Source organism: Acanthisitta chloris, unplaced genomic scaffold (assembly GCF_000695815.1).
Source record: "Acanthisitta chloris isolate BGI_N310 unplaced genomic scaffold, ASM69581v1 scaffold10519, whole genome shotgun sequence".
In the NCBI taxonomy this organism is placed as follows: Eukaryota; Metazoa; Chordata; class Aves; order Passeriformes; family Acanthisittidae; genus Acanthisitta; species Acanthisitta chloris.
In genome coordinates this window covers 85,838-106,719 of record NW_008689794.1, presented here as the reverse complement: position 1 = coordinate 106,719, position 20,882 = coordinate 85,838, and the positions used below count along the sequence as shown (strand labels likewise).

Sequence of the window (20,882 nt, the reverse complement as noted above, 5' to 3'; positions counted from 1 at the left end):
CCCTGATGCACGCTAAACTCCAATGCATGCTATATACACACTATAGACATATTATTCTGCTTCAACAGATAACAATTTACTTTTATTATAATAATTTATTTATGACATTTTATCTTTATTTTGACAGAAAAGATACTGAAAAATATGAAAATGAAAAAGAAAAAAGTGAAAGAGCTGTCTCAAAATGAGATAAAGTTGGGGAAATCTTGAGATTTACTAACCATTTTTGATTTCATAATACATTTGCTCCTTTTTTCTATTTAACAAATATCTACTGTAAACCTTGTTACAGTAAAGCTTCTTTTTAGACAGAGTTCATTAAATACATTTTAAGTAATTCCAATCTCAGAAAGTTTACATAGAACTGCACACAATCTGAATTATAATTGCTATTAATATTATGCAATATTATTGTTAACAATGAGTTTCATCTCACTATTTCAATAATAACAGTTATATTTCAAATAAAAATATTATTTTACTAATTCTGAAATGAGAGAATGCTGTTGGTGATGTTAAAAGTACTAATTTTGCTGAGTCATCTGACATTCAAACTGACAAGTTTACACTCTCTTCTATCATTTTTATTGATTTTTCTGACCATCAAAATAAAATTCAGACATGTCAAAAATAAAGGTTTCCTTAATTAGTAGTGTCAATATTAGGATAATTAGTAATATAATAAGAATTTTGTATTTCACAAGCCATACATTCAGCTTACTTGTTGTCATTTCCATATCATATTTAAGTAATTTCATCTTGAATAAGAAGTACTGAATATTACATTGGCTAGGGAGTATAAATACATTTTTGAAATATCTGCTGTAATAACATTTGTAGTTAAGGCGTTTTAAAGCTCGTATTTTGTAACTAGGCTTCTTAAAGAAAACAAATCGAGAAGAAAGGCATCTTTATATTAAAATACAAAAATTATTGGCATTAATATCTAAATTAAATCCTTAAATTAATGTTTCATAACATAACTTTCATCCTATCAAAGTTGCAATCTTCTCTTTTGTTATCCTCATTCACATGTGTCCCTATTAATGTAGGGTAGCCATAGCTTAATATTGCTCAGAAATTGCATGCAGTAAAGACAACCCTCAGTTTATAGATACATATCATGTACAGCCAATCAGTCTTTACTATAAGTGCTAATGTAACATGTAGCGTTAATTATCTAATTACTTTTGACATAATTAAAGCAGGAATTTATACAAAACAACCTCTTAAATGCTGATAAACAAGTGAAATACAACTTGTTATGTGTCTTTAACAAACATCTATCTGCTATTTCCTTCTTCTTATAATACATAATGTGATAATATAGGTGCTAAACAATATTTAGAGTTATTTTACTAAATGTTTAAAATATATTGTTACCAATACATATTCTGCAATGATGCAACAATCTTTTGACTTGATTTCCTTTATTCTCTATTACTTAATTATACATGGGCACTGATCTGCAAAAGATCTGGCGGAATTATGTTTTGGTTCAGTATTTTTCACTATAGAACATCATTAACCATAGTCTAATCTATTTCATAAACTTGTTTTATTCCATAAAATGCTAACACTTGAAAAGAGTTGACATGCAGACTGCATTTCACTATCTAATGGGTAGGGGGCAGCTGCTAATTTATTATCACAATCATTTGAATTACTATTAAGAGAATAAAGTCAATCAAAACATTCTCACTGCATTTATATTTTCACTAAACAAACAATAAAGGTGAAACTTTAAAGAAATAGAAATCTAAACCAGGCTTTTCTAACCCCATTCAAATCACACAAGGCAAGCTCAGCTGAATGAATAATTTATCATGTAGAAGTGCACTATTGTTGAATAATGTGAGGAGAGAAAAAAAAACGAGTCCGGCATTTGCTGAGATGCCAAACAGGCAGAAGACCCTCTGCACCCCCAGTCTACAAACTGCAAGATTCAAATGTAAATCACTGGGAGGTAACAGACTAGTGAATCCTGGTCATTTCTAAGGATTAGAATCTACAGTCATGATACTCTCACTGATCCACTATTTGCCAACTCTGCCTCTGAATAACTGTTACTACTTCCAGTGAGTCTAGTTTGCTCTTTAAGAAAACTCAACCAACCAAACAAAACTGAACCAAAAAGCCAAAACCAAACTCAAACAAAACAAATGTGAAAATCACTACAGGCACAAAACTAGGGGATTACACCACTTCTGAGTAAGAAACAGTTACATATTGTTTTGACTGCAGGGTAAAAGATTTTGACTATCTGAAATCTGGGATGCTATGCTACAGGCAAAGATCTCAACAGATGCAGCTTACCCCTGGAAGAGGAAAAACCTCCTACCTCTTATCCCCTATAGTCAACAGGCTTCTATGATTTGTATACAGATAACAGTCCTTTTTCATTCAAATCAGGCAGACATCTACTTTAATGACTTTTCACCATCTGATGCATTTTCAAAGCATGCAGAAGGCAGATGTTGCATCTTCCATTCAGTCTGCAACAAAGTGCAGTGCTGCACTGTTCCTACAAAGAGCTTGTGAATGTGAAACTGTTTCAGAAGACACAAAGAAAATATTAACTAACACAGGCCGCCAGGCAGCGTCTTTTAGGGCTAGGTCTAATCATGCCTCACTCAACTTACACCTAACAGGTCAGAAAAACATAGTATTGCCTTTCTACCTAACAGTCTGCTGTACAGGATCTGTCCAAGATTTGTTCTGGTGTGACAGTAAGCGGTGTAACCTCCATGTTTCTTTCCACATTCTCATACAACTCTTGATCATATAAATTCTGAACTCCCTAAGAGCCACTACTGTGAATTCTGAATATTGAAAACTTGGAGTTTAACTTTCATGTAACTGATATGCTATGCAGCAGAGAAACAGCAATAAAGTAATCCAGATATGCATTCTGGAAATTACTCTGAAATTCTGTTTGCTCTGGATTGCTCAAACAGCAAAGAGGGCACTTAGTGACTCTTTGTCTGTATACCTTAGAAAGTGGTTGGCTTTTTCACCCAATATTAGTTCTGAATGAAAATGTATGTCACCAAATCTGTGTATTAAGAACCAGACCACAGAGTTACATGCTGCCAACTTTCACTTCAGCTTATATGGGATGGAACTTGAACACAGATATATCTGGAACTTCATAACATATTATTTATTTTCATTTTGTATTGACTAAGGAAGTATGCTTAAAACAACTGAAACAAAGAAAATGAAAAAATTAAACACACCTTTGCATAGGACATTTGAAGACCTTTACTATATTTTTACAGAGAAGAATGTGTATTCTCCAACTGTTATGGGGTTAATGATTCCTTTTCCTAAGCAGATAGGACCTTTCCTTATTGCAAGGACATGGACAAATGCCAAAACCTACATATCACATTTAAAAATATCCATAAATGAAAGATCAAGATTTTAAATTAAAGTGAGGGATTTCTTTTTAAACTCTTTAACAACTTGAGTAAGATGATATGATGATATCCCTGCAAGTCTAAGGCAAAACACACTCAATCCAAATAGCAGCATCTTTTAATATGCTCACTACTTTAAATATTTTAAAGTGAATAAACCCCACACAAACCATAGGTGTACAGGAAACTGTAATGATAACTTTTCTCCCAAATCTCGGCACATTCACAGAAGTAACAGTGATTTAAAAATAAATTAAATCAAAAGCAGGATTCATAAAGTCACACTACAGTAAGATTTATATGCTTTCTAGATCATCTAAGTCTTTGTAAATGTACACCCCTTTGTTTCTCCTGGGTTTTTTGAGCTTCACTTTTATATGTGGTTGACCAATCAGGTTGACAAAAGGTCAAATTGTTACCTCAGAGAATTACCATGGCAAATATTCTGAACAATCAAATTAATGGCAGATTTTCAATTCTATCGCACCTTTTATCAGAATGCTAAATAACTTTATATTGACTTTGAATTTAAATACACAGTACTGAGATTTGGAAAGATCAAATTATGCATCTGGCATGAATCAATCTGTGGCAGACCTTAAAAGAAAACAGATTTTCCAAACACCACTGCAAGAATCACAAAATTAGAGAAGCAAAAATAGATGAAGATTGCAGTTAAATTATCTGAGACACAATATCTTAAAAAAGCCTCACATGAAATTGTCAAAGGCAATAGAGATAATATCTCAATGGCCTAAAATAGCTAACAAGTATCCTGAGATCATCATTAAACCCCTCTATTTGTACATTAAGATTAAATTACTGATAAAAAACTTTATCATTTGAAGTTGGATATTACACATATTTTTTAAAAATGATATCCTAATGATAACAGAATACGGAAACAAAGCTTTCTTTCCTGTCTCTTCTTTCATGTCCCACAAAAAATTATACACCAAATATGAGTTCACTGACCCTTTAAAAACTGCCATTATGCTTTACAGACAAGCTCTATTTACAGATTCTACTTTTCTGTGAAGACTGAACAGATTATACTTCTGCAAGTAATTTTACAAATAGAGATAGGACTGTCTTTAAGTCAGAGAGGGAGACCATGTACATCAATCATTACAATTTAGAGACATCAATTATTCTCCCAATCTCTTATTATATGTGTACTATTATATGGCATTGTAAGCTATAGATTTTGCATAAAATAAAGAGATAATACAAGCCAAAAGTACAAATTCCTAATACCAAGATTGTAGCAGCCGCATGCTTGTGCTGTATCCACTGGGTACAGGCAGTATCGAGAAAACTGGCCCAGTCTCATCATATGAGAAGTTGGAAAGTGTTATTTATTACAGACATTGCAGCAAACAGTTGAGATAGAGATGCTCCAAAAAAATGTAAACCTTGAGGACTGAACGAATCAAATCTATATCTATCTGCACTTCACAAAATTTGTATTTTTCTATACTGAATGATAAAATAAGAGTTTCAGGAGAAACAACAAGGCAGCAAAATACAAGGTATAACTGTAAAGAATACAAATGTCCTGGGAAAAAAAAGTGCATATAAAAAAGTGAAAATAAATGTTTATATAGTAAGTTATTGACACAAAGTTTGCTATGATATATCCTATTATATTAGTAAGCTTAAGCTAGGCAAGGGGAAAGGACTCCTACCTATCAAGCTCCTGACACACACATAAGTAGGAATGTGTGCTTTGGCCTTTTATTTTCTTACGCCAGTATTAAAGGTCAGCACTGGTATCAATCTCAAGGAAAAAGGGAAGACTGGAGAAGGAAACATGCAAGGCTTCATAACTGCATTTACAGGTATACATCAAATAGGCAAAGGAGAAATATAAAGCTTAGGTTTATGTCATTTGTGTTTCTCCCTCTAAAATTACAGTAACATCAGTAAAGAAGGCAGATAAAACAAAAAAAAAAATCTTGCAAACAAATAAAAATATGCAAACAGTTTAATTATAGAAATACCTGTCTATCTAATGTCACTTAACTGTTAAAATAATTATTAAAAGTTGTACCTTTACAAGGTACTACAGAGGAAAAGCAAGCATGCTTTATATGACGTTTATTGCATTGTTCATCACCTTCGAGATGGAATTCCCTCTTGAACTGTACTGTGGAAAAGTCATTTCCTCCTTCTGGTAAATAAAACTAAAGTCATATTCTGCCAGCTCCAGGGACATGAGCAGAACAGTTTCACCACTGCAGCTACATGTCTATCAGTGTTCTGCTATAAACAAAGCTGACAAAGTTAATAAGGGGGTAATACAGAAGCTCTCGGTCTAAAAGCGTAAGAAGATTGAGTTCTTTTTAGCGATATGCAGACAGGAGGTGGAGGAGGGGGAAAGTTATTTGAAGTGTCCTTAATTCTATTCCCTCTTTGGTTCTTTGTTCCTTGGGAAGTTTGCAGTGTATGGATTTTTAATGTGAATAAAGGTCCAAGAAAGTTCCACTGAAAAAATAAACAAGACATTTACAAGAATAATATTGACAGATGTATAACTTCCTGGAACAAAGAACTAAAGAGAAAAACACTTCCAATGCAGAAGTTTTTACTGCATCTGTGGTAACTCAGTATAACACAACACATGACAGTTCTGAAGGAACTGTTTTCTTTCACTAGATAAGGCATTTTTAGAGACTACCTTTTTGAGAATCATGAGACAAGTACTTCATGAACACTGGATTTTTCCAAAAACAATTCATCAAAACCTGAAACAGCCATACAAAGGAATTATGACCTCATCTGAATGGAAGCAAAGTGAGTCATTTAAAGGAAGGCCTAATACAAGCCAGATTTCCTGCCCAGCTTCCTCTGACCTCTGTTGGCAGAACTGTTTTCCTCCTGTACTAAAAAGTGTGTCTAGAAGTTGTTCAGGCTCTGTCAGGGGGACACAACTGACATGCTTGTACAGCAGGAAGGCTCACATCAGCTATGCTCACCAACATGAAGACTTGACAGTTCTCTAATTAAAATGACTTATGGAGAGTTCACCAACCCAGTTTAAAAATCTCACTCCAATAGCAACACAGCATTAAGCATTGCTTCAAGCTTGCTTAATCACCTTATTAATCTTTAATACAAAATATCACAGAAAATTGAATGATCTTAAGCCTGATATGCTACTATATCCACACAAGAGAGCATACTGTGAATTTATCTTACACCTCAACGCTAAATTTCCTGACATCCATCCAGTTAACTAAGCTCTTTCCTGTTATCCTAACATCTTGTGAGAAAACTCATACCTGAATTTCTGTTGAGAATCATCTTACACAGTCATGTATCAAAGCAAACATTTGTTCTTGTTCTTTAACACACTCTTATTGGTGCACACATGACTCCTGACAGGTTTGAGATTATTGTGTTGGAACCTATTTTCGTGTGACAGCCGCAGTGCAGATACTTGTCGATACACTGGTGCTGAATGCTAATCATTATTACAGTCTGGGAACAATTGCCAGCTACGTCACTTATCACTAGAATGGACAGAAAAGCCTAAATTGCCTTATCATGTGCTTTGTGCTTCCTGCTGGAATGGCTAGAAATCACTAGAAAATCCTAAAAGGGATAAAATAATAATAAACCAGTAGGAATTTAAAGGGTTAATGATAAAAGCAGTTCCAAAAGCCAGTTAAGGCTCTTCATACATACAATTTTAATGCTGTTCAAAAAAGATCTTGATTATGTATATAAAAACTGAGTTGAATACAAGTTATGAACAAAATGCATTAAAAGACATAATGCAGAATATAGACAGGACACAAAGCATACATTTCCCTTTGGCTTGTATATTCAGCTATATTACATGATAATATTCTCATAGAACAATTTTCTGTAAACATAAGTATTTTTAGCTATTGAAAAGTCATTTATATGTTACAGTATAATTTTGATAATTTAAAATTCATAGAACAGATGCAAAGTAGGAACTTCTCTTATGCTAATTAAACAGCACACTCAAAAAGCATTTCCTGTAAATAAAAGCACTTCTTCCTTTTTCTCCAAATAATGATCATCAGAGTACACTTATAATTAAAAAAAACCAAACTAAAATGTGGGAAAGAAGGAAAAGAAAAATAGTAAGATCACTTTCAAAAAAGATCTGTACACTCAACATTTTTAAAACCTTCTAATTAAAATAAACAAAATACTAAAATCAAGAGAGAGAGAATAAAAGCTGAACAGAGAGTTCATAAAATATCCCTAGCTGTCGGCAAAGATTTTATCTTTGTCATTTAATGATGATGAAGCCAAATAACTGTTGCTGGAATGGAAGCAGGCTGATGAAGAAGGCTTTCAAATTGAAGTGAAGGATATCGCAATTTATATTTTCTTAGTAGTTTTCCTGTCTGTATAATTTGTTTCTAAATTTGATTACTTTCTGTATTAGATATCCCTTTCAACAGACAGTCATGTGTTGATCAAAGATATAATGCTTTGATATGGTTTTGTTCATGTTAAATGGTTTGTTCATACACTAGCAAGTTCTAAGTTCATGAAATATCGGAGGTTTGCTAATTAATAACAATGTTAACTTCTAGGGGAAATTAGCTTGTGAAGAAAACATTTCTGGTATTTGATGCTATTTGTGCAATATCTGATAGTAACATTCAGCTAACTGAAACAGACTGTGTGCACTGTTAGCACATACTGAATACTTACATAATTTGACACAGAGTACATTAAGTTTAATAGTACATTAAAAATAAATAAGGAATTTATTAATCATTAATAAGTTCCGAGAAGTATGATATGTAGTAATTCAAACAATTTTCATAGTGAAGACAGAGATACACAGTGTGATAATTGTGGACATAATGAACTGGACATACTTTTTTTCCAGTTAAAATTGAAACAATTGAGTATAATTAAAATACTGCTAAAAGCACAGTTTAAGCATTTAAAAATAAGATATCAATTAAACTTACTTAGATGTGTTGAGTATGTTTCTTGAGAGATTTAATTTTACTTCATTCTTCATCAATAGATTTTCATTTTAAATATTATTTTTTAATTTTGGACACTATTTCAATAATGACCCTATGTTATTGTCCACAAACACATTTCTAAGTTCACAGAGTAAATAAAGAAGTCTGGTTGCCACTCCTGTGTTGAATTCCAGCTATTTAAGCATGGGCTTAGGGGTAATTCTGTTTTAATTTATAAATGATCCAGGAAGTAAATAAGTGTGTGCATATATACATAAACATACATAAACCAAGAGTTACTCTGTCTACAAACACACCAGTTTTGTATCCTTGCAATTAATTAATCAAATCAAATGCAAAAAAACACAACCCAGCTATTTTACAAGATACTTTGCTTTCATCAGAGATTTTAAAGAAGACCAACAAAATAAATTCAAAGAAGAAAAATGTTTTCCATTTAATTTACCAATTTCTAACAAAAGTTAGATATCTATGGTTATGGGTGTTTATATGTGAATGAACGAATAAATCCTTAACCCACCATATCTTTTTCTCCAGTTTGCAAGCTGTCACCCGTGAAAAGTATGGTGTAGATGGTAGGATGATACTGTACCTGATTGGCTCTGGAGGTGGTCATGGGATCAGATGGAGAGGACTTGGTGGTAGTTGGGGAAGATGGCAATGTCTGGGAACAAAGCAGTTCAGGAGCAAATCAACCTTTACAAGCCTTAGACTGAACAGTTAAAAAAATAAATAAACCAACAAAAGTAACATAACTAGAAAACTAAAATAAATAAAAAATGCCTAAGACAAAATCTTTCTCCTACTCATTGGAACTTAATGGAATTTAAAGTCAGTTGGATAAATAATGCATGTAAATATGCATGCTTATGCATGTAAAAACAAATTCATGACTTGAAATCAAGATGGTGAACTCGCATAAATACTCAAAAATATGCTGACCACATGAGGAATATATTCTTTCCTCTCTCCTCCTCTTGGGGAAAATGAAGACTATAAATAAACAAAAATTCCAGCAAGTTCAATGAGCACACTAGAAACAAACAGGGCCAATGTCTGAAAGAAGTTAAGAGACATTTACTTTGGCACTTTATAATGCACTATTCCATAGCACGGACTATAGCCAGCAAAGTGCATTCCATACCTTACAACAATTACGCTGAAGCTACTGAGTTTTTGGCAATATACTAACTGCTAAAATATTCATTGATCTTTTTTAATCTAGCAGCAGATGACAAAATGTAAGCATCAATCTCATGATGGATGAACATGCAACTAATACCTTCACAACAGATAACTACAATATATTTATGATTAGCATTAAAACTGTTCACTTAGATGAGCACAGGTTAATAACTTATCATAGTCCTATGTTCAAAATAAACACAAAAAAGAATTAAGAGTCATATTTATTGATCATGTTTTCTAAATAATATACATATGCTTAACATTAATTCTTGAACATATCAAAAAAAGCACTGCTCTGTTTAAAAATTTTATAGACACATTTCTCCTTCAAAAGTATTAGATCCTTACAGAATAACTCTTCTTTTCTTTTTATAAATGTAGTGAAAAAGTAAAGTTCCAATTTTCAAAACATAACACACAATACTTATTCAAAGCATTTTTTGACATCTTTGTAATATATAAATAATAATAAATATCCAAAATTACACTACTTTTACTTCAAGAAATAAGATGTAAAGTGCTATACAAAGGAATTTATCATATGCTCATATAGTTACTAACCAAAACTGTTTAGAAATAAATAATGCAAAATTTCACATTTTCAGCAGTTCTGTTACTTACAATCACTGACAGTCCCTCATAAAATAGGTATACATACTTTTTCACTAAAACTCTTAATGCATATGAGAAAGCTGGGACACTGCGAATGCATAAAGTTGTGTATTAGCAAAATATGGGCTTGTACATATGCACACACAAATATTTTAGATGTATCTTAAACAATATGAAGATTCATTTTTCATAGTTTGTACATAAACAAGCAGTCAAAACACGAAAAAAAGCCATAAGAAACAGATCCCAATTTTGTCTTTCCAACTTGTAACTCATGTTGAAAAACAATAAAAACAAAAGAAAACATACACAACTTAAGCATCAACTGGGACTTTTTCAAGAGGCTTAAGTAAAAAAATACCACTGTGTATAGGACGTTATAAAAAATATGTAGCTTGGGAATGTGCTATTTGCCAGCAGATGCTACACATTTCAAAAATCAAGGCAATTACATGGGATTCTCCCATGTTGTTCTGTATAGAACATGGGTCCATTCGTGATGGGTTCATTCGCGAGGGACTAAATTATTCAGCAAAAGATGTGTTGGGTTCTCTAAAAGTAAAGGGCTAACCCTATTCAATTATAGAATTATAATTCTGATTTTAGTGATATGATGCATTATTTCTCTTCCCAAAGTCTGAAATTGCAATGAACTGATTTTTATAATTTAAGCTTAAACAGGGGAAATGAAAAAAAAATCCCACAGCACAAAATAAAATAAAATAACCCAAACCCCCCACAAACCCACAAAAAACATCCCAGCCAAACAGAATGGAGAATTGTACCTTATCCCAATAGGGTTCCTTTATTATAGATAAATATTAAACTCCCATCATGAACTACCACCACAAAAATAAAAGAAAAAAAAAGCAAGCTAATATATTTTGACTAAAATATTTCAGAAAAGTGATAGTTTGTGTGATTAACACCACTGCTAACTAGGACATATGGTACTGTATATTGTTTTGATATGCTAGGCTACTTATTAAAACAACAAATAGCTTGTTCTTCACAGGTGTTACTGAATCTAACTAGTGGATTTATAAGGAAAAATGTAGAACACTCCAACACTGAATGATGATTTAATCACTGATACCAAAAATGATTTAAGAAACTGGAAACATCTTAGATTCCAATTCATATGAATATTCCTAAAGCACAGAAATATACGGCCCTAATGAAAAAAGGAGTGATGACAATCATTTCAGATGACTGTTGAGCTAGAACATCTATTAAGTAGAAGCATTTCATTATTTATTTTAGCAAAGCTTATTGAAAATAATAATGGAAATACAATGGAAAAAAAAGATTGACAAATTTTAAGACTGTATTAATGGACAAGAATCAAGTATGGGCATATACACTTTTTTTTTCCAAAATATACACACAATAGCAAAATACTGAACATAACAATAAAATATTTTTGTGCTTTTGGTGCTTTTCTTTCTTTGCATAGCAGGTAATTTGTAAACGAGGCTTAATCTCTCTTACCTTGTTTACTGACATAACTGCTTTTTAATATATATATATCTATACATATAAATATATCTAACAGAACTGACAGTGTTTTCTAAAGATTTATCCCTTTTCATGCTTCTGAATAATTCTGGAGATACACCTATTAATTTCTTCAATATCAATATAATATCAAGTGATTTCTCAAACATAGAAAAAAAAGGAAAAAAGAAACACAGGCATTTGGGTTTTATACTGAATTTCTACTGACTGATCAATAAGTTATTGATACACTATCTATTGCTTTGCAAAAATTTTTGGCAAAACTGCTTCTCAAAGAAAGTTGGACAGAACTCAATATTCTGATTTATTATGCAGCAGAGAATGACTTCTTGTTTTTTTCTTTTTTTAAATTGGCAAGTCTTTAGCATTAGACAACCACGTGAATTTACTAGTTATTAGGCTTCTGGGAATGAGATAAAGTGATTAGTAAGATGAATTTACATTGCAGAGTTTCAATTTTTGAGATGGATACACATGTAGTGTAATTGAAGCTTTCCTGAAACTGCAGGTTGACTTCTGGCAAGGTTATAGAAAATAAAACCAGTCAGAATTTCTACCACACACCACTTCCAAGACTTATGGGGTTTTTTTAAGCTGTATCTGAGTAGAATAGTATAGTCCAAGCCATGATGAAATTAATCATCTCTGCTTTCTTAAATATTATTTCCTTTCCTGTTACTTATGAGACAGATAATGAAGACTGTATTTACGGATAAAAGTGTGTTGTTTGTTTTAACTTTGCACTTCTAGAACAGATGTTTGAGAAAGCAGATTTTAAGTATTAAAAAAGGAGCTTAATTTTAGAAACAAAATGCTGTTTGAGCCATATTTGAGTTGTAGTATTTTCTTAAATTCCAACAAAATACTTCTTCTAGTGTTGCTCCCATGCATTGATTACAGTGTGAGACTGCTCTCCGGCTGCATGACATACGGAAGGGTGCAAGAATATGGTCAAAGCATTGCACTCTTACACTTCAAACAAAGTGAAGTTATAGCTGTATCATGGCACTATAGATTCCATGCAGTCCATCTGCATGGTATTCCATAAGGTCTCCATAGGTATTAAGTAATCAACTGTACTGAGATAATTAACTTAATTCTCAGTATTTATTAGTATATTTGTATCTCTAAGAGTAGAAGGAAGAGGCAGAAAATGAAATACTGTTTGAAACAGGGTTAGAGATCTGAGAGCATAGAAAGAACATAATTTAAATGTGAAGGTAAGACCACATTTACAGCTTATCAATTTCTAGTTTCTCACTACTGGACTTGCCAAACAAAGGAAATCTTGGTACTAACATTACCTCCATTAAATTACTATTAATACTAACCTAATATTGAATTTCAGTCTTGCATATATTAATATTGGTGCTTTTAAATCACTGAAATTAATGTGATTACAAAATTAATTTGTTTTAATAAATATTTTAATGCACTTTAAGAAAAGGTGTTGTCTTTTAAAAACTGTATTAAAGAGTTTAACACCTGCAGCTAAAATGAGAAACAAAAATCACTGCAAGGCTCCACTGTGCTGAACAACCTAAAAGACTGAATTACTAGACTTTCAACAGCATCAGAGATAAGCCTTTCTAAACAGACTGCTTGCTTTGCTAAACAGTCTTTTTTTACATCTGCTGTGATCTCCTTTAATCTGGAACTCTGACAAATAAATCTCAACAATGACTGTATAAACACATGACATAGTTCAAAAAAGAAAATTTTGAAAAAGAAATAATCAAGGATTAATAATTTGCTTACAATCCAGATTGTAAAAAGGCTACTTTGATGACTGATGGTGATTTAATTTTTCTTGCTATCCTTTCATTTCTGTAAAGAACAAATAAAATAAATTTTGATGATATTTCATTCTCTTTGCATTCATTTTTGCTTTTGTGTAAAAGAAGAGACGGGGCATAGGGCAATACAAAAATACTAAGAGGTAACTTATCTGCATTTATGAACTCTTGGGATCCTGAGCTTGAGAAAAAAAATGGTTAAGTATGTCAAAGAAAGATTATCTTTTAATCTGTGGATGACAAGAAGGGGTAAATTGCTTAAAGCAAACCAGTAGGTGCCATTTGGATAAACAGAACACCTCTGGATGTAGGGAATGATTTAAGATGAGTATTACAGTAAATGGGACAAACAAGCATTAGGACCTTCTCTTTCTTCACAATTTGTCCAATAACAGAGAACTACAAGATCTGGTGTCATTACCAGAACACTCAAGTTTGTAACTAGGCACAGGTATCAAAAAATCACATAAGAAGATATGGGTTAAGATTCATCCTAGAAGGAAAGAAAACATCACCTTTCATTCTGGGCTATGTTGGCATTCAGAAATATAACACCAAAATTACAAAGCCATCAGAAGGTGTGATATAACTTCAGAATTTTCTTAAGAACCAAAACAATTCTGAAAATTCCTGTAGTGTTGAATGCTGCTGTTCATCCCCCAATAAAACATTCTGTTCTCGTTCCAGTTTTGAAGCACGTACAGTGAAGAGTTAATTACCAGAGTTAACTGTGTTCACAAAACACAGTTTTCCATACATATTGAGATTATTTCCAACACTGTTGAAATGAAACAGAAAATAAAAACAGTGATCTGTCACAAGAATTAAGTCAAGGGTAAATGAGGGGCAGGATATAGCATATATTTTTTCATGGAATGCTAAACTTTTGCCATTGGATCCAATGTACAGAACTGTCTAGATTCTTCACCTATGTTCAAAAGTGGCAAAAGTACATGACAAATTGTTGACTAGATGAAGAGACACTGTGATCTATGAAACTAATTATTATTTTTTATTGCATTCTGCAGTTTAGTAAGGTTTATCTAGCTGTCAGACTGTTGTCTTAAATGGATAATAAAAAGAAGAAAGGCTTATCAGGAGGGATAGGCATTTTAAGAAATCAATTAAGTAAGGAAAAACTTTGAGGTACTGGTGGAGGAAGAACTGAATATAAACCAGGAATGTGCATTTGCAGGCCAGAAAGTCAACCACATCCTGAGCTGCATCAAAAGAAGTATGTCTAGGAGGCTGAGAGGTGGTTCTGTCCCTCTACTCTGCTCTGGGGAGACCCCACCTGGAGTACTGCATCCAGCTCTGGGGTCCTCAGCATCAGAAAGATATGGACCAGGTCAAGAAGGTCCAGAGTAGGGCCACAAAGATGATTGGTGGCTGGAACACCTCTACTATGAAGACAGGCTGAGAGAATTGGTGCTGTTTAGCCTGGAGAAGGGAATGCTTCAGGGAGAACTTATAGCAGCCTTTAAGTAATTCAGTGAGGCCTATAAGAAAGATGGGGACAGACTCTTCATCAGGGAGTGTAGCAACTGGACAAGGGATAATGGTTTTAAACTGAAATGGGTAGATTTAGATTACACCTTAGGGAGAAACTTTTTGCTGTGAGGATGGTGAGGCACTAGAACAGGTTTCCCAGAGAACTTGTGGATGTTCCATCCCTGATAGTGTTCAAGACCAGGTTAGAAGATGCTTTGAGCAACCTGGTCTAGAGGAAGGTGTCTCTGTCCATGGCACAGGGATTGGAAATAGATGACCTTTAAGCTGCCTTCCAACTAAAGCCATTCTATGATTCAATGAAGTCTTTATGATCTGAAGAACTCATAAACCATATAAAAAATGAAAAAAATCAATAAAAAAAAATTTAAGCCAATGTTTTCAGCTGTGTATTCTTCTTAAAGTCAGGTTCTATTTAAGCATTTCAAGGTATTACTTTTTATTTAAAAATTATGAACAAACAGTTGTTTTCAATAGAGGAATGTGAGATTACAAATCTGAATTCAGACATTCACTTCTGAAGATTTGGAATATAATGTCTGGGACCATGACTAACAAACAAAAATTTAACCCATGAGACATCAATTCACTGCTGAAAAAGTTGAAGTTAAACTGGTTCCAATGAAAACTTTAATTGTAAGTCCTATATGTGACAGTTTTAACCTAGATTTTCAAGGAAGAAATTCTAAACCCGTTGCCTATGATTTGATAACTAAACATTTCATAGAATCAAAGAATGATTCAGGTTAGAAGGGATCTTAGAAGGTCAAACAGTGCAAACTCCTACTTGAAGCCACAGAATGCACAGTTCTGCAACAGCCATCTCTGCTTCCATGTGCTTCTGGACAGGCTGATACAACACCTGCTACCTGTAAAGCAATTGAAAGCTGGAAGGAAAATTCAACTAGCCTACAAGAAGCTGTAATAATTTCTGAATAAGGTGATGTTATAACACCAAATTAAACAGCCTTTTCCATTGTTCATAGAAGCTGCTATTAATTTAGCAGTGAAATTTAAAGCTTTGCATGCTAATTACAGACAAAACAACTGAAGGCTCATGATCACTTTATGAAAACTATATTTTGTTCCCCCGAGTGGTTTGGTATTACACTGCAATTAATAAAGGGAGAAAAGGGAGGTTAGGTGCTCATAGCAGTTTCTGGGAAGTAAAAGGGCACAGGAATCAGTTGGTTACTGTTGGATGATACTTAGAAATAGCAGATGGCTAACATCTATGAAGAGATTGTCTCTGCTGAGTAGAGATAAAACATGCAAACATTTTGCCAATTAAATATCTATCAGACCTGCTTGGAGGAGAGAACTACCTGGTATCTACTGGTAAGTCCATAGTTAGGGTTAGGAGACGCAGAAAAACATACTGGAGAAGGATCAGAAGGAACCACATAGACTTGCTTGCAAATCTTCTGAAGCTGAAAAAGCTGAAGTTAAAGAGACAGAACGTTCAGATAGTGACTTCCACTAGTAAGGAGAAATACCAGGCCAGACTTGGTCTCTGTGAGTCTCATGTCTTTCCTGAAGACAGAAAATGCTGAAACTCAAGTAGTCAGCAAAGGTTTTACCTACTGCCTTTCTTCATTGAATCTATAGCTAGAAGATACTGTCTTTCCTAGCTCTCTTCTCTGAGGTGAGTGTTGGTAAAGCAGACCAAGACAAAGAAATGCAAATAAGAAATGAGAGCTGTATGCTCAGATGGACACAGGTGGCATTGCAAGGCTTCAAATACTGGTATCTTCATTCACAGGGAGGGAACTACTTTTGATTTTTTGGTAGAAACATCTTCAGAGTTCCTAAATGAAGGTAAAATTTATTATTTCAAATCAACTCTCCATCTCAAATCTTTCTTTAATCTGCAATGCAATACTTTGTGTACCAATATTCTTGGATAACACCCTAAGACAGGAAAAACCATGTAAAATTTTGTGTAAAGAAGAAATTGCAATTCATAAGGCTTATTTTTTTAAAAAAAATCAAAATAACTTGTATTAGACATTATCCTGATCATTTTAATAAAATTGTGATCTGTCTGGTATTAAAAAAAATAACAGCACTCGAGTTCTAAATCATGATAATCTGTTATAAAATATTACCCTTTTAATTCTTAAATTGAGGTATATATCTTTCATTAAGGTACAGCATATTCTGACATTGGAGGACAGATTAATTCTCTGCAAACTCTTTCTAAGAGCTAAGCTACTGATTTAATTTTTTGGTAAAAATAATGGATTTTACATTTATTGGGTCAATATTTATAGTGTATTAAATTATCATGAATAGATGTTGATTCATTAAAAGAGAATTTAAACAATTCATCGTGGTTAAAACTGTTCAACATATGCACACGCATATCTCATAATATTTAGAGTTATATTATTATGCACCTGTATGTATACAGGTAATGTATTAAAATTTTAAGATGTAGAGCTAATCACTAAATAACAGTCTTATACATTGTACTTTAGTCTGGGTCTTAACTTCATTAGCAGTGACTGTGTTCATGGATTCATCCCTCCAGAATTAAATTTAACATTCCAAACCAGCAAACCTCAAAACAACTGAACTTAAAAAAAAAACAAAAACGAAAAAGAAAAAAACCCGAACAGCAAGAACTAACCAAACAAACAATCCAGCATCCCCACTCCCCCAAATAAAAGAAAAAACAACCCAATCCTCAACAACTTTCCAAATACATTTTCTGGAGAAGTACTGTGGAGGACAAGACATGTCATAGAATCATCTTCAGATACAAGACAAGGAGTATTTAGGCACGTCACTAAACAGCTCTGTAATCTAGTTTCTCAGTACCTTACTGACTTACCTAAAAATTAGCTTAATTTCATTGCAAAGGGGAAAAACGCTTTTCATGTTAATAGAGAACACTCATTTCCCATTGGGTTGAGAAGTCTTGGCATAAAATCTAGTATTTTATGAGCAAAAATGGCACTCAAAATATAGACTGCTTCTGCTTTTTCTGTCTCTTTCAGACATAAGCATTTTCACATCTAATAATTGAGAAACTAATCCTACAAAATTGGAACTTTTCTTTTTTGGTATTTCCTTATAAATAATCTAGAGCAATTTTTATGTAAAAGTATTGCATACAGAAAACATAATATAGTAGTAAATATTAGAAATCGTATACAATGGCTTATGTGCAGTTTCATTCATCTAAAGCAGTCTGATTGTTCCAAGCTCATCCTGTTCAAGCACATCTTCACATAAGTGTTCTGTGTGTGTCACTATATACAAAGTAAAGCAATTGAACAGAGTTACTAAATTACTTTATAGGAAATGGAATCCCGCTAGTGTAGAAGGACGAAACAATCTTTTCTCACACAGGACAGGGAAGAAACTAAAACCTATCCTATACAGGATAGAGACAAGACAAAATTTTACTCATGTTCACTCATTTCTTTCTTCATCCTTTTCTTATTCAATAATATAGAAAATAATTTTAAATCCTGTAAGACATATTTCCCATTGTCCTTACAGAGCAATTTTTTTAGAAGTTAAAATTTGCAATGATACCTTGCAAACGTATTTTGCATTTCCCTGAGATTTTGAAAGAAGTCAGTGTAAAATAGGCAAAAGGTGCCAAAACCAGCATAAAATGTAATTGTAAAAACATCTCAACTAAAATATCTTTATATTTACAAGTTCTTATAGGTGAGATTTTAAAGTATTTAATTTAGGATCTAAAAAAAAAAAAAAAACCCAAAACATTTTTGGTTTTATTTATATACACAAAAGTAATATGTGATTTTTAGTAATGATAAAGATTTACACAGAGGTTCACCATTTAATATTAAAATTCAGCAATCTTTAACTAAAACCTAGAAGCGTATTATCAACTTATAGAGAAAAGTTTATGAAAGAAATACATTAAAGCATGGCATTGAAACTTAGAAAACACTGTCTAAAAGAACTGCTTAGAAACATGGAACATCTAAGTATAAGGAAAAAGAGGACCAGCAAGTACTAAAGTGCAAAATGACGTTTTGTTAAAGAACATGTTATGTTGACCCTTTGCAGACCTAAGTTTTTAAGACTTGTAAGGTGCTGCTGTGACTCTCTATTCCCAACCAAAAACTCACTTGTTTGATGCGATCTGGATTAACAGTGGTCTGAGGCTGTAGAATGCTGACAGGCTCTGTCTTGGCCACATTCTGAGGCATTTCTCGAATCTTCTCTGCAATGAAGCCATGAACCGCATTTAGTGCTTCAACTGTTCCCTGGATCAGACACACCCGCTCTGTAGTACCTGCAAGTACCAAAAATTGATCTGAATGAAGTGGATTCTTCAAACAACTTCAATTAGGGCACAAAGATGGCACTCAAAAGCAACCTTGCAAAACCAACTAGCAATGCCTCCATAAACATACAAATGAAAGGAGAGATATCCAGAAGAAAACATACTGATGATATGACGATGCTTTAAACAACTCCTATTTATGTAGATCCAACAGATATGTACCTTTCCAAGTCAAGCTGGATAATATCAACTAGAATATTCATACCTTTTTCCAAACTGATATTGTTTCATTTGTGCTACAAGAACTCACACCAGTTCTTATTTACTGATTTCTTAATTAAAACTATCTACAGGATGGCTAAAGATGGACGCAGAACTGTGGAAAAATACTTCCTTTATTTTTTTTTTTTTGTGATGAGGCTCATTTTAGATGATTTCATATGGCTTTAATGTACAGCAAAAAATGCCTTTTTACATAATTGGGTTACACCTTGATACCTTCTCACTAGAGAAAGAATATAAAATCCCGCAGTATCGATCCTAAGGACAAAAATATGGGAATTCACTGAAACAATCCATATTATGAATTTCACATATCAAACCACTTAAATAGGTTCCAGAAAACCAGTTCTGATTTGAAAAACAGGATCTAGCATCAGTTGTGAAAAAAACCCACAAAACTCAAGAACTTAAAAGGGAATATTGTATTTTCCACTTTTGTTCTGAAGGAAAGCCAACACAAGACAACCTAGATGCCCAAGTTAAACTGCTGTGAAATTTCATGTAATACATGCTTTCACAAACACATTCTTTACAGTTCCAACATACACAATTTATTGATTTTTTATCACCTCAATGTTGCCTTCAAATTCAAGTAGAGCAGTTCCACTAACAGAAGAAAATTATAACATGAACTATCAAGATATTAATGTATTCCTGAAAACATAGCAATATCATAATACTGAGTGTGATGCAAAGATATGCCAGATTCATGTCTCTATTTAATGTCAGTGTACATTTTACTTCACAATTACAGTGAGGGGGAAACAAATAACAAATCTGTGCCATGAAATTGCCACAAAAATAATTTTTGTCATTTATGCACTCCTAGTAAATATTATTCACAAGATCACAAATGGATCTTTTATCATGTAAAATTCATTCACTCTGCTTAAAAAATTGAAAATGCAAGGTAATGATGTGGCAAATACTAACAAGTTTGCAACAATTTCTGAAGTCCAGAACATGTTAGTTGGCCTCATTACCATTGTGCAATCTGCACAGAATCACAGGCAATACATAGATTGCAGAAATGTGTCAGGCAGGTAAGTAGCCTCCTCCCTAAAATTCCCTTACTATCAATTTTATGTCATTATATATATACTACAACATAGTCTTTAACAGAGAATAGTATGGAAACCTTAGTAATCTGCAAGAACAAAAATGGGTTTTAGTAGCAAATGCTTCTCCCTTGCTTCTGTGAATATCTCTAATGTTCAATATTTTATTAACTCAAGGTGAAGAGCACACTAAGAGCCCTGCCTGATTGTTAATATATTCGAGCTTATTTAAAATCTGA

The 20,882-nt window shown here is 33.0% G+C and overlaps 1 protein-coding gene across 1 annotated transcript in view; it reads right to left on the bottom strand.

Annotated features, from left to right (window-relative positions):
* Positions 1-19,312, bottom strand: part of LOC103808761 (RNA-binding protein Nova-1-like) — a gene marked incomplete at its 5' end in the record, with an annotated part of 37,410 nt that extends 18,098 nt beyond the window's left edge. The window contains 2 exon segments of the mRNA XM_009081565.1: positions 9,003-9,074; positions 19,146-19,312. Of these exon segments, the coding sequence (XP_009079813.1) occupies positions 9,003-9,074; positions 19,146-19,312 (239 nt within the window).
* Between the last annotated feature and the right edge of the window lie 1,570 nt (positions 19,313-20,882).